The sequence below is a fragment of the Lactuca virosa genome, chromosome 7, assembly GCF_052849685.1.
Source record: "Lactuca virosa cultivar CGN04683 chromosome 7, Lactuca_virosa_CGN04683_v6, whole genome shotgun sequence".
Classification (NCBI taxonomy): domain Eukaryota; kingdom Viridiplantae; phylum Streptophyta; class Magnoliopsida; order Asterales; family Asteraceae; genus Lactuca; species Lactuca virosa.
In genome coordinates, this window is record NC_136432.1 from 244,432,954 (window position 1) to 244,448,711 (window position 15,758).

Sequence of the window (15,758 nt, forward strand, 5' to 3'; positions counted from 1 at the left end):
TTTAGGACTTACACTTGAAGAACATGTATGTGAACACACCCACAATAGCGACACCAACAATCCCAAGAAGACATTTCACTTTCTTACTTTTTTTGTGACCCACGACCAACTTCACATACACAACTTGTAGAGAACAGAAATGGTTCTTAAGATCAGAAACCATGTTTGAGATGTCGAGCTGACCAGCACGTATGTCATCGAGTTCATGGTTGAGGGCATCCAAGTCTCGATTAAAACCCTGTTGGAGGTCACGCAAGTCGTTGGCTATCTCCTCCCATATAAGAGACAATTCCAGTTGGGTTTGTAGTAGATTGATCGCCATGTCTTTGTGACTTACACCATTGGGATGATTCTCCGTCATGTGACGCCGATAGTTGGGTGACCAACTATGTTTAGGAGATTCTCGTGCTGGCATTTTTTCCAATTCAGGAGTAAAGTTAAAGATGAGATTAGGGTAAGAAAGTTTTCAGAAATGCCATTTTAGGGCAAAAAAGTTCTCGTTTTATACGGAGGCACCGTGCACGGTGCATACATGCTCCTTATGATTCACAGTACTAGACGACGTGGTTTCAGTGGTGGGAACTCCTCAGCTTCTTGCCATGTCATCGCTACGTGTTCAATTAATCTGATGTGGCGATGGAACCGGATACAACAAGTTAAAGGGACTAGATTGCTAGGTTTCCAAAAATCCGTTCCCTCATAAAGCCACTAAAAAAGTTAAGTGACTAAAATGGTCAACACTAGAAAGTTCATAGGACATATATGTCATTTTCCCTTAATTTATTTATAAATCTCATCGATTTCAAAAAAAAAAATGTTGACTGGATCATCTATCATATTTTCTGAAAATTATCCAAATCTCTAAATTTTGATTGACTATACATTCTACTATCCACCGTCAAATGTTGGTGATTTTATATTACTAATATTATTTAAGTGTAATGTGATTAATTTGTTGATTAATGTCACTTTGATAATTATTGAACACATTAGGATGGTGTGGAGTGCACATTTTGTTTAAATTTGTCTTTGTTGAAAATATACTGCTATCTAGGAGCAAAGCCACTTAACTGACGGGGGTCTGGGGGCAGCGCCCCTAAGAGCGGGGTCCAAGGGGCAGAGCCCGTGGCGGAAATTTTTTTATATGTGTTATGTTGCTATATAAAAAATGCCTCAAAAATCCAGTTTTTTTTGGAATAAACTCGGTTTTGTGATCCTGGTTCTAGACCTGTTTTTTAAGTTGGTTTATGACAGGTTATGTGACAGTTTTTGGATAGGAAGTTGCATTCCCTGTAACTACCATATAACAGTTTTAAGACATGAAGTTGGTTTCCTATTATATTATTAATTTCGAAATCATTTGGGTACAGACTTTTCATAACATCTTCTACATTTTCTTTCTTGCAAACAATGAGTTTTATTCGATTAGAAGTTTTCGAATGTACCCTCGAAATGTTTTAAATTGAAAGTGTTTCACAACTTTCATTGATCCAAACAATTCTATACCTCGGTTTTCTAACATCAAATTTGTTGTTTGTTTGGCAAAAGAAATCGCAAATTTTTTAAAGAAACTAGTTTTGTGAAAAAAAATTGCAAAAGTAAAAATAAAATTTTGGAAGAAAAGCAAGATTATCATGGATATATCATAAATTAGCAAAACTAAAGTTTTTTGCAACGACAATTATTTCGTGACAGATACTAAAAAGATAGACATTCATGATATGTGATCTCACATTTTTATCATTTACTAGATTATCCCTAATTAATATTCAATTAAGATTATGAGAGACAGAGAGATAGGTTAATGATTTGGCTTAACATGTAGAGTTAATTTGTAGGATCAACATGTGAATTTTACTCTCATTATAGTCGACCACCTTCCACCATGGATCGTTTTTGGTTTCGAAATCTCCTTTTAGATTTACCATTTAGGTTAGGGTTACAAATTAAGGATTAGAATTGATTGCAAGGATTAGAAATGACTAATATTATTTTAAGATCAACCAATGTGAATTTATGATCCTTCGATATCATGTGTTGTAGGCGTCCATTAGCCAATGGTTACAAGTTCAGTTGACCATTCTAAAAATACATATTTGTTGAGTTGTAGAAAATGTTGAAGATTCAAGTCTCATTTAAAAAAAAAACACTTTTAGTTGTGGAGACTGATTACTTTTGGACCTGATCATCACTGCTACTGCTCTATATATAAAATCTCAATGTAATTGTAAACTTCATACTTAAACTAATAATAAACCTCTCTAGAACACTTTTCATGATAGTTCTTTGTAAACCATGAATCACTATACTCTTTATTTACTCATTAGGGCATTCTCCCATTCATTATTTACATGAATATCTCTCAAGTATAACCTTTCGTGTAAAATCTGTACAAACTCTAAAAAAACTTGTTTCTCTTCAAACTTGAAGTCCCGAATCCTGACCAAAATTGCATAGAACAATAGGGCACATCGGAAACTTTACTGAAGTAACAATTCCCTTTGATCATTTTTGTAATTTTCATGATACCCCCTTTTACTATACTTGTTGTCAAAACGAGCCCTTCTCACAGCATGTTGAATATGTTTTTCATGCTCTTTGAGCATTTCTTCCATATTGCCACCAGGTGGAAGTAATGGCCCAGAGTAATGGATCCGGGTTTCCTTTGGAGCATAACCCTGCCATCAAAACAAATTCAATAAATCAAATCCTCTTACTTACTTACTATAGGGGAAAAAATGAGGGTGGTTATGTTATTATGACTTCAGAATGTCTTAATTTTACACTTTTTACCCTCTTACTTATGGTTAAATACCAATAGGTCTCCCATGTAACATGATGCATGATCTCGATCCCTGTCACATTGTACAAACATGTTTTATATACAAGCTTGTATACACCACATACATGTACTTAATCACTATTCCTTATATTCATAGCATAAATACACACATACATAACATAGGGTTTATGTTCAAATGAGATCTGCAAAAAAGTTGAGAATTGTGGGAAGTGATCTCAACCCTCGATCAAAATAATCAAATGTTGTAATATTTTCCCAAAACAAGGGTTAGATTTTCAAAGAATGTTCCTTAATTGACGTGTAATAATATCAAAAATCTCAAATCAGGGCTTTCGGATTCAAAATGATCAAACATTTGTGTAATTCTCATTTGAACCTAGCCCTAGTTACACATTAATGTATATATACATACGATTTGATAAAGGGGAGATGTTTTAGATACCTTTCCAGGGGGATTTTCACGCTTCTTGCAAGATGATTCAGCATTGTTTATATGGTGATATTTTCCTGAATGTGAATTTGAAAATTTGGATAAATTGGATCCCTTGTGGTGTTTATTATAATCATGGAGATTATCTGTATCTTCAGGACTGTTTTTAACATTACTACTATGATGATGAGGTTTTTGATGTTGTTGTTGTTGTTCTCTTGCATAGGGTGCTGGAAAAGGTCTTGATTTTATTCTATCTTTTCTAGAAGATTCTGATCCTCGTGCTTTTGTAGAACCGAATTTGTTCCTGTCAACCAAAAAAAAAAAAAAAATTTAAAAAAAAAAGTCAACATGGATCTTCATCTGTTTGGTTAAATGAAATGAAATGATATTTACCTTCTTTTTTCATCATTTCGTAGCTTCACATCATATTCTTTACTTGGAGGGTATTTTGGTAAACTTGAAGGATCACACGGAAGTGGCTTGGTTGTAAAGAACTACATTGAATATTAAATAAAACATTATATAAAAATTTGAGTAAGCTACATTTTGGTCCCTATTTCATTATTTCCTAACGTTTTTTCTATAGGGATGTTGTTAGTGAGAGGGAGAAAAAACATTATGAAACAGTTGAATAGGGTCAAAAAAGAAAAAGAAAAAGGATTCATTTTAGGACTGAAACTGAAAAAATCAAGTAAACACAGGGATGAAAATTGTAGTTTAGTGAAGATTTTAGGTCAACTGGTCAACTGTACCTCACTTTGAAGTGCAGAAGAAGTGGATCCACGATTATTGGGTTCAACTGCAAGAAGGGAATCCAAAAGATTCAAAGCAGATGGAGGCAAGTCTTTAAATGTTTCTCCCAAACATCGTTTATAAGGATGTTTTGGTTTAAAAATAGTGGCATGAGGCAACTTTGATTTTCTCCAATATTCTTCACATGGTGAACCACAAAGTTTAAATATTTTATGCATTTGTTCCACCTGTAAATAGTTTACACAAATAATCTTCATCACCAAAACCAAAATAAAAAATAAAAGATTTTACTTTGTGACATTACTTGTTACGTTATATCATATAGTATATTGATATTAAACTGTTACATACTTACTTATACTAAACATTAATCTTTATGTTTAAAATTTATTTACTAATATGCAATAGCAATATGTTTTAACTTTTATGTTTCAAAATTATTTAGATGATTATTTTAATATTAAGATAACAAATTATATACGAATGGTTTGTTTTGATTATAATTGTTTCATAATATAATATATAAAGTTATTGTAACAAAGGAGGTGGGTCTAATATGTAAAGAAACTAATAAACAAGGGTTGTTTTAGAAAGAAAAAAAAATACATATACCCAAAATATTCCTTTTGGTGTTAAAAATGTGTAATGGATTGGAAAGCAATTACTGTTTGTACCAAATATAACCATCATTATATATATATATATATATATATATATATATATATATATATATATAAATATATATATAAGCGCATGACGCATTTTAACAGTAACATTTACATCTTTATAATTTTAACACTATATTTTTAGTTTTTTTTAATTTTGCCGTTAAAGTTTCAACAAACTTTTTCTTTTTATAATTTTGCCACTTTATTTTTACTTCTTCATATTTTTGTCACTAAATTTTCATTTTTACTTCTTTAAAACCCTTTTTCTTTATTCTTTAACGGTAACATTTACATCTTTATAAATTTAACACTATTTTTAGTTTTTCTTAATTTTGCCATTAAAGTTTCAATAAACTTTTTCTTTTTATAATTTTGCCACTTTATTTTTACTTCTTCATATTTTTGCCACTAAACTTTCATTTTTACTTCTTTAAAACCCTTTTTCTTTATTCTTTGATAATTTTACCACTTTATTTTTATTTTTTTATAATTTTGCCATTAAAGTTTCAACAAACTTTTTCTCTTTATAGTTTTGATACTTTATTTTTACTAATTTTGCCACTAAAATTTCAACAAACTTTTCCGTTTTATAATTTTGACACTTTATTTTTACTCTTTATATTTTTGCCACTAAACTTTCACCCGTGTTTTCCTAGTTTCAATGATTTTGGTACAAAATATGGTGTACCTAATGTGTTGGAAATTGAAAAGGGTGATGAAATGTCTAAAATACCCTTCGATTGTAATGAATAAAAGTACCTCTGTCCTTCCGGGCATTATGGGCTTGCCAACAAAAAGTTCTGCAAGAATGCAACCAGCACTCCACAAGTCAACACCAACTCCATAATCTGTAGCTCCAAGTAAAAGCTCAGGAGGTCGATACCACAGAGTAACAACTCGACTTGTTAATGGCTGTTTATTATTTTGATTGATGCAAAAAGAAGTTGCTAACCCAAAATCACCGATTTTAAGATTCCCATTGTTGTCAATTAAAAGATTTGATCCCTTAATGTCACGATGGAGGACCCCACGATTATGACAATGTTCAAGCCCACGAAGCAACTGCTGCATGTAACATTTTATCTGCAAGAATGATTTCATTTATTGATTTATTTCTACCGAATTATAATTGCTATTTCTTGTACTCAAATATAAGATACCTGTGATTCAGTAAGTTCAATCATTGGGGAAGCTGAAAGCCCAGCAAGATCATGCTCCATGTACTCAAACACAAGATAAAGATTATCTGACATTCTTGATGTGACTAAACCTTCAAGCTTCATCACATTTGGATGATCCAGCTTACGAAGAACATTTATCTCTCTAGCCATAAACCGAACACTTTCTGGATCTTTGTTTAAAAACCTTACTTTCTTTAGTGCAACGATTTTCCCAGTTTCAAGGTCACGTGCTCTGTACACACTGCTGTATGTCCCCTGTCCAATCTGCAATAAACTCATATAAGATAAAAGAATGTAGTATTTTCAGGGATAATTTAAAGTAAAGAAGAGAAGAGAGAAGGGTTTCAGAATTCAGACCTTGTCCATTTTCTGAAAAGACTCTGCTTTTCTTGGTAACAACCCTTTAATTGCATCCCCTGCTACAGCAGTCAGCCATGGTGGCCATCCACCAGCAGCTTGCACTTCATCAACTCCATATCTGATGCTATATATTTTGTAACTTCCAGGCTGATGTACATGTACTCCTCCTCCATTCCCCTCAATAATCTTCTCGGGTCTTTGAATTAATTGCATGTTTGACTTCTGAGAGGCTACATTCTTCTTCTCACCATCATCATCATTCCACAATGTTAGTGCTGAAGCTGCTACATTTTCTTCATTATCCTCTGGTATAAGCCGAGTAGTAGCACTAGCACCATTGCAACCATTATCAACCTCCACCACTACTTCACCCCTTCTTGAAGAACTAAACCACCGTTTTGATGATTTCTTAGGGTGTTTGTGTGAATATTCGTTAGGTGAAACTCCTTTGGAGCACATGCATCCCATGATAACTCGAATTTGTAGTTTCCTGTTTCCGAACAGGAAACTTGATTTCACTTCAGACCCTCAATGGATACCATACGCAAATTCTAATCAGTTTGGAACTACGTCTGTGATCCCATAGGCATTCTCCTAAGAACAATCAAGTCATTTAGATAAAATGTATACATGAATCTCTAAATGAAAAGGTGATTCATACCTTGAAACCCCCAAAGTTCCCAATTCCATAATGAATGTTTAAAGTGGAACAGCTTGAATCGTTAATCCTTCCGATCAAAACCCTAGATTCACTAAAATGAACCAACAGATATGAACCTACACATAACGCTTCGAGATCCCCAATTCCAAAGATATTTCAATCATAACGTGGACGCATTGGATGGAAATCCAAGTGAAACCCGGATCAGACAAAAAAATTGAAGAAATGTTGAAATTCAGACGAATGATGGAGAATTACGAGGTTGCAGAGGGGATGACCCGGAAAATTCTACAAATTCAATGGGTCAAAACTCAAAAAACTAAAATTGAGAAAATTGAGAAATCCCCGACACAATTTCATCATAAATCGTGATAAAAAGACCTGAAATGGAGCGATTCAGATTAAAGCGTTGAGTTCGAGGAAAAGCGAAGGAGCGATTCTCGGATCTGTGAGAAAAAAAAAACCTTGAAATGCGAGTGAGTGATTGGTATAGCAGTGTGCAAATGAATGAATATCGCTGTGTGTGTACTAGTGAAGGTGAAGGAAGGTTTATGCATGGGGGTTTCAATGTGTAGGGACCTGTACACGCGTCAAAATTCTGTAGCTTTTCCCCCAAAATTCCCTGTTTCACGAGTTTTTAATCCATGTAAAGCGTTATACATGCAATGCTCGAACAATTGCTTTTGATCAATGTTTATTTTATTGTTTTTATCATTTTTATTTAAAACATGGGTGAATTACGCGTAAAATTTATATTTTCAAATCAACTTGTGTTTAAAAAAGCATGTTTTCTAGATTAAGCCTGTAATAAAGCTTATATTGTTTGACGTTTTGGGGCCATGAGCAAATTATGTGTGTTAAGTCTTAAAACTAATAAATTCAAAAAATAATATAGGAATATATATTAAGCTCATAATATAACAACGACGGATGTTCTCATTCGAATTATTCAGGCTGATTCTGATCGATATTTTGGAGGCTCTATCCAATTTATTAAATTTACTCACTAAACATAAGAATGGGCTTCAATTCACAAATGAAACTAATCAAAACTAGGTCTCAAAGTAATCCACCTTGTCTCCGCAATATACCTTTCCTTTGTCTACATGTATAAGAAAGAAATAAGTAGCTAAAATACAAACGGAAGAAAATCAAAGTGACTTATTAATGCATCAAGAAAAATTAACGTGCCCGTAAAACTTTGAAAATTTATGTTCCTCGGATGTTGCTTCATACATACAGTGGTGATACAACTATAACTTTGGAGTCTAAACATTCATACAAGACACCCATCCATGTCAAACACCATCTTTTTCCGAGTCTCCCCTTGTAACGGAGATTGACAATGTTAATGGTTGTATTAAATTGTTTCCTAAAAGAACTTTATATAGGAGAGGGGGCTTGAGAGCACAACACATTTTGGATGCTCTATCCGAAGAGGGGTTTGTTGTAGCCACATATATCTTACGTGCAATCACCACAATGATTAATTTGTGGCTAGAGGGAATATGTCCGTTGAGTTTGGTAGAATTTGTAATGGGCACTCTATGGAGGCATCTGGTTTCCAAGGTTGTCATTAAAGGTGTTGGTAACGAAATTTCAAAGTATGTTAACGATTTTAATTTGGGGTTAGCGTGTCGGTTGGCGCTGAGGGCGTATTACATAATGTTAACAGGGTGTTGAGTGAACGTCATGACGATAGATCTAGCAATGATTATAGTGAATTTTCTCAAGTGGCTTTAATTTTGTGGATAAATCAGACTTACTTCATGAGGTCAGGATGAGGTTCCCTATTATTTCTTTGTGGGTATAAATCTTTTATGGACGTGAAACAGGGTTGTATTTGGAAGATAAACATATATGGTCAACCATTAGGGTTCAGTAAGCCGACCCTTTGGGACCGTTGCTTTTTACTCTTGTATTGTACCCACTGTACATAATATTATAGAGAATTAAAAGCTTCTTCTTCATGTATATTGTATTGATGAAATGGCCGTCATTGGAGATTTAGAGGATGTGGACAGAGCGTTAGACATCATTATGGTGCTAGGATTGAGGACTGAATATCAACAAAACCAAGCTATTTTGTGTTGGAATATATGTCCAAGGACATTAATTTGGTAATATTTTTAATAATAATGGAGTCATTTTGGGTTGGCCTCATAACACAATTACCAATAAGGAAATGAAGGAAGATAAATTGTTAATTTATTTAGTAATTAATAAATTGGAAATTATTTTGGAAATAATTAAAAGGTTTTAATTAATTGAAAGACGGTTTTGGCTTGTCCCTGATAGCGATAGAGATAAGTGATAGTGATAGAGATAAGGTAGGCGTGACATCCCAGAATTTAGGTCTAAATATGTAAACAGTCAGTTCACCGCGAACCTCTTTGTAACTTGACCTATTGAGTTATAATGAATTTTTTGGCCAATATATAGTGTCACAATAATTACAACAAGATATGAAATGCTACTTTACTTCCCGTTGCGGGAGATCCCAAACAAATCACAAACACAAACTGTAACCCTAGTTAATACGTCTAAAAAACTGAAATTTTGTATTAAACATTTTGTAAGTGAAGCAACCACTCTGGTCTCATTGTATAAGTACACCTGAGTCCGGAAATATAACAAACGTCCAAAACGGAGTTCGTATGCAAAAGATCCGACTGTTTTAAGAAACCAAACCGACATAACACTGATTTTACACGATCTGCATAAACCGTTTTAATTCGTTGAGGTACTTTCATACCTCGGGTGGAAATTCCAAGAGCGTTTTTGGACTCAGACTACGGTCTAACATTTGATTTCATACTTAAAATAGTTTTAGTAAAAATATTTATAAAAGTAATAAAATCAGACGTGTCGGACTAATTAGATGCAAATTTTTGAACACGATTTCCCGGAGATCTACGACCCGAAAAATTAATCCGTTCGGGTTTTTGAAATCATTGAATTAAAATCTATCATTCGCCTGCTTCGGAAAAAATATTTGACGTCGGAAATTGGACACGCAAATCGAAAGCCATTTTTTGTCACATTTTAATGTCACGCCACTTTAACACCTAGAGAATTTGTCATGTAGGACCACCATAGACTGTGACAACTGTTAATTCTGGGTCAAACAAAGCCAACAAGTCAACCAAGTCAACTCGGCTAGAATTAGGGTTCTAGGATAAGCACGACGTTTCCTAGTATTTCTAATGGACAAATTTATGAATGTTAATACAAATTATGAGTGAATAAAAATCCTATTTAGGATTTACGACGCAGAATTCGATAATTCAAGTATATATTATTTTGACAAAAATAATATTCATAACATGATATACTAATTGCTTTGATGATAATGAGGTTTTTGTGATAATTTGAAATTTTATGATTCAAATTTAGTAATCACACTTTGTATAAAATATCACTCTTTTTATAAAAAAATGACACACTAAACTAACTAGATTTTTATAAAATAAAGAGGGTTGACTTTGTGGGTTATGGAATCCATAAACTAGACATGATGTTTCCCCTCCTCCCAACAAAACTCTTATCCACCATACATCCATGTATTACACCACATATAACCAAGTATTAACCACCATACAACCAAGCAAACATCACTTCACCCCACCCCACCCCACCCTACTCTCCTTCCCCCTCCCCCATAAATTTCGTCCAACCCCCCTTCCTCTCTCATTTCACCATCTTCATCTTTCTTCATTTCTCCATTTCTCCTCTCAAGAACAAGCTCAAATCTTTCAAGGATAATTCTTCATAAGTTGGTTCTTAGCTTTTTTTGTAAGCATTTCCTTGTTAATCTAGTGTTTTTACACACATTCATACTAGTTTTGTTACATTTACACACATTTATATGTGTTATTATCCATAGGGTAATACCATCTTCAAGTATTCTTCAACCATCTTCAAGTGTTCTAAGCTTGAGGATCTTCATCTTCATCTCTTTATCCACTAAGAAATCCACTCAAGGTGAGTTCATATCCTTTCATTTTCGATTTTTTACAAGTTTTAGGGGGGGGGGGATTCAAGTAAACAAATCCTATTTGGATGATCTAAAGGCTTTGCAAACTAAAAATACAAGTTATGTCACTAAAACATATCTAAGCTTAAAAATCAGCTTTTTACAGAAAAGTTGTGGTCTATTCACAGACTGTTTTGCCTTGCTTAAACTTAATATATTTCAGAACTGTTCAATATGTAAATAGTCCAGGTCTATAACTTTTTAAGGACTACTCTCACGCGTTCATAAGATTTTTCTACAATTTATGGTGATTTTTACAAAACTGCCTATCATTTCAGAACATTTTCGGACCAACCTGTAAAAATGAACGTTTTCACTCTAGTTAGGAACCACCTAAGGTCATGGAAAAATATTATGGACAATGTAGACTCATTTTCTAAGCTATGAGAGTTGACGGATCCAAATTTCTACTTACGATAATATTTCTATAATTATTCTAAAAACATGATCAGAAAAGTCAAAAACTAGAAATTGTCTTTATCATACTAAATGTTTTTATACTTGTGTTTAGATGTAAGTTTATATGTTATAATCTTTTAAAACATCTACACATGATAACTTACATGTATTTATATATATGATTAATGTTTATAGTTTGGGAGTCACAAAACTACTCTTTCATTTTAGAAGAAACATATAATTATTTTAAGGTATAATTATTTCATTTACAAGAAAACGAATTTTCAGTACAATAGACGTAAACCGGTTGATACTGGTTGTGAGACATTTGGCTTCACCGTACCTACCAGAGTACACAACTAAGACCTGCATTATAACCAAAGTCTCTTGTAGGGAGAGCATGACACTTGTGTATAGATCTATACGGGATTGACAACCCCACACCTCAGCTGTTAGATACAGTTAGACCGACCAGTCTAGGGTGACAAATGTCGTAACAGTTCCGACGTCCGAAGCACGTCGTTCAGGCAACTAGTCGCATTAGTATGGTTATAATAACTCACATAGGGTATTAACAAAACATTTGGTTTACGGGCTAGCGTACACTCAAATAGTTTCACCAAATGATAAATCTTACTAAAACTATTTTCCGATACCGCATTACTTACATTTTAGTCTTGGGTTAAGACTTACAATGAGGTTAAAATACATTCAAGTAGTTTTATATAAAGATAAAACTTATTAATACTACCTTCCAGTACAACATTATTTACATTTTAGTCTTGGGTTAAGACTTACAACGAGGTTAACATACATTCAAGTAGTTTTATATAAAGATAAAACTTACTAATACTACTTTCCAGTACAACATTACTTACATTTTTAGTCTTGGGATTTTAAGACTTACAACAAGGTTAACATACACTCAAGTAGTTTCATATAAAGATAAAACTTCATAACACGACTTTTCAGTACGACATTACTTACATTTTTTTTAGTATTTGGATTAAGACTCACAGTTCATTTTAAAGAAAATATTGGATTTTCTGGAAGAATACACTTTCATTTTACATGAAACAGTTACATCTCATACAAAACGCTTATGAACTTACCAACTTAATTGTTGACACTGTTCAAAATCACTTGTATTCTCAGGAAATCAGTAAACAGGTAACCACAAGAGCTTTTGGTGGATGGGACGTCGTCGCATCACGTTATTTACTTTTGTCATATGCATTTGATATCATGTAAACAATGTTTTTGAGTACAATATAAACTTATTAAATATTCAATACAATGGTTGTAATGCTTTGATCGCTACTATTCAATTGTTATGATACTGTACATGAAAGTCATTCGCCCCTAGACGTTTCCGCCGTTCTGGTTTGGGGGTGTGACATATTGGTATCAGAGCAATGTTTATAGTGAACTAAATATATCAAACCATGTAAGATATACAACTATAAATACAATGGGGCTAAAACACTCCGACTAAGAAGTATACTTTTAAAATATAATAGTATTTTTCTAAAAATTATACATACATGTATGCATACTAGGACAGTGTCGTAATAAGAAACATAAAAAGTATTTAGAGGAGTTAAACACTACGGTTAAGCCTAAACAGTTATGTAATCATATCTGGGATAAATATAGCCTGATCAACTATATTTATACGGGATATGATCAACATGTGTTTGGGAACCGTCATGGCGAACAACGAGTCTAAAACTTACCAACCCTATACGCAAAGAAACTCTAAGAACCAAACATATAGTTTAAAATACTCTAGGAGTATTTTAGGATACTATAGAACCATTCACCTAGACCCTTTATGTGTCTCCTATACCCCTACCCTCGTACATACCAGATTGTCGGATTTCACCACGAAGACCCCTAATACCCTGCCATCGCATCCAACGGATGGATCGAGGAGGATCCAGGAGAGAACCCTAAAGAGTACCAAGGGAAGGATTGCGAGGAGGGGAATTGTCTGAGGAGGGTTCAGTCGAGGAGAAATGTGATGGGGAGATCGTTAAGGAACCTTACCCTATAGGTTGAAACAAGCACCACGTGCCTGGTATGCAACTCTGACAATTTTTTTTGAAGATCGCTAAATTTAAAAAAGGATCCGTTGATCATAATTTATTTCGAAAGAAAGTATGGGATCATCTGATGCTCATTCAAATTTATGTTGATGACAATATTTTTGGTTCGACTGATCCTTCATTGTCTAAGGAGTTTGAGGAACTCATGAAAAGTCTATTCGAAATGAGTATGATGGGTAAAATCAATAACTTTTTGGGTTTGAATATTCGTCAAAGCAGGAAAAGAATTTTTATTAATCAATAGAAATATACTTGAAACTTTCTTGAAAGATTTGGCATGATGTATAACACGAAAGTCAAAGTACCTATGGCAATTGGCACGTGCTTAGGTCCTTCGTTGGATAGGCCTGCTATGGATCTAACGACATATAGAAGCATGATCAGTTCGCTTTTGTATTTAACTGCAAGTCAACATGATATTGTTGGTTTTTGAGCATTCTAACACTCCTAAGGTGTACATGAAACCCTAAATACCTTGGATCTATGTTTTCTCTATTATGCATGCAAACTTGAACTTTCCAAGGTATTACCCTAACTAGCATACAAAATTTGATACTTGGGTAATAAAACAAGTTAGATAACATACCTTTTCTTGTAGCTTGTTGGAAACCTTGAACCTTTAGCCTTTAAGAGCTTAGCACCAATAGTATGAATGCCTCAAGTGGAATCACAACACACCTAGAACAAAGGATAACTTGAGAAGATATTCCTTGCATACACAAATCGGCTAGCCCTCTAGTACTTCACTTAAGTGCCAATTTTGGTAGCCTTAGGGTCTCTTATATAGTGTGGCGAACTAGGGTTACACCATGTAAACCCTAATGACTTTCCATATCCCTCATGCTCCATGGGTTAAAATCTCCATGGAGTATCCATGGGTTACCACATGGGTTTAGCCCAACATGAAGAACTATGGATCATAAACCCACTTTATAAGAATGAATGATCTACCAAATCAACCCCTTATATTTAATTAGTCTCTTTTGATCACAAAATTAATTTTTGATACTAATTAAATAATATGATTTCATATTAATATATTAGAACTTATAATATATTAACAAATCCTAAATAACCTCTTCTCAAAAGTCCATCCTATCAAATTGTCATGATGATATGCAATCCAAATGGACCATGCTACTCTCGGGTCAAGTACATAGCAATTATAGTTATGGACTTAGACACTAATCCAACAGTCTCCCACTTGGATAAGTCTAATAACTATTATTGCAAGTACGACTCCACAACCCGACTAACAATCGTAGCTCTTAAAAGCCGCTGTCGAATTCTGACCTAGTTAATGACGTGTCCATTAGATAAGGGATCATATATTCCTCCATTCTAGATATCATATGGACTGAGACATGGATTATAATCATTCTCTCTGTCTATCTGTTGTTTCCCGATTTCCGATTTATGACGATCGACTAATTGAACAAATCAAATCAGTCCAGGCCTGGTGTCATCACTAAATCATCGAGGGGCCCACATATATCACTTTTTATCCACATGGGGTAAAAGGAACAGATAAACTTTGACCCAAATGTTCGCTTGTACTTACTCATCGAATTACACACAACGATATGCTTTATAACACCAAGTTACTAATGCGTTTACATATGTCAATGTGCCACCGACTTGCAACTACAACTCACACGTCTTGGTTTCAAGAATATAAGATATTATCGTCTCACAATCACTCGTGATAAAATCCATAAAGTGATTCAAATGAGCATGGGTTGAATCCAATACTCGAATCTTATTCCAGGAGTACTCATGAACACTGCAGCCACCTTGTCCTAGACAAACTACAGACCCATTCATGACAGTCTTGCCTCAATACCTACTTCCAAAGTATAATCGATTGTGGATGGTTTGAATAACCTAGTTTTTCGGGAAGTCAAAACATGCAAAGTGAAACACAATAATAATACCAATCCTATATGGCCCAAAAACTTTTGAGTCATATTGATTACTCATTATTGATTGTATGATGTTTCGAATAATCAACTTAATATTTGAATTAAAACAATAGTTATGCCATGCTCTAAGCATGCATACTAAGTTTGTCTAAACAATAGTTATGTTATGAACCACACATGCACACTATGTTTGTCTATGTTCCTTACTTTGTGAAATAGATCAATTGAAAAACATTTCAATGATGCTCATTTCAAAATTCCAAATGTAAGAATTCCAAATTCTTGTCACTGCTAGAAAGTGTTAGATTCTAAACTATCATGCAAAGATTCTTTTGTAATGTATAGGTGCCAAAAGTCACAGAGACTTGACCAATGATATTACAAAATATTCCTTTGGAGATTGTTACAAGACAATTCCATGGAAATGAAGTCTC

The 15,758-nt window shown here is 33.8% G+C and overlaps 1 protein-coding gene across 5 annotated transcripts; it reads right to left on the bottom strand.

Moving 5' to 3' along the window:
• Positions 1–2,169: 2,169 nt before the first annotated feature.
• On the bottom strand, positions 2,170–7,401 carry LOC145124050 (putative serine/threonine-protein kinase At1g09600). 5 transcript variants are annotated; one of them, XM_079059268.1, is made up of 9 exons: positions 7,241–7,401; positions 6,860–7,147; positions 6,196–6,792; positions 5,818–6,102; positions 5,417–5,740; positions 3,989–4,216; positions 3,630–3,730; positions 3,246–3,540; positions 2,170–2,678 (listed from the first exon to the last, which is right to left on the bottom strand). In XM_079059268.1, the coding sequence occupies exons 3-9, from the start codon at positions 6,664–6,666 to the stop codon at positions 2,481–2,483; spliced, it is 1,902 nt and encodes a 633-aa protein (XP_078915394.1). In that variant the 5' UTR covers positions 6,667–6,792; positions 6,860–7,147; positions 7,241–7,401; the 3' UTR covers positions 2,170–2,480. The 5 variants fall into 5 exon arrangements, with proteins under 5 accessions (XP_078915394.1, XP_078915393.1, XP_078915397.1 ...); XM_079059271.1 differs by adding an exon at positions 2,802–2,855 and having other exon boundaries at positions 2,546–2,678; positions 6,860–7,401; XM_079059270.1 differs by adding an exon at positions 2,794–2,855 and having other exon boundaries at positions 2,574–2,678; positions 6,860–7,401.
• Positions 7,402–15,758: the final 8,357 nt, after the last annotated feature.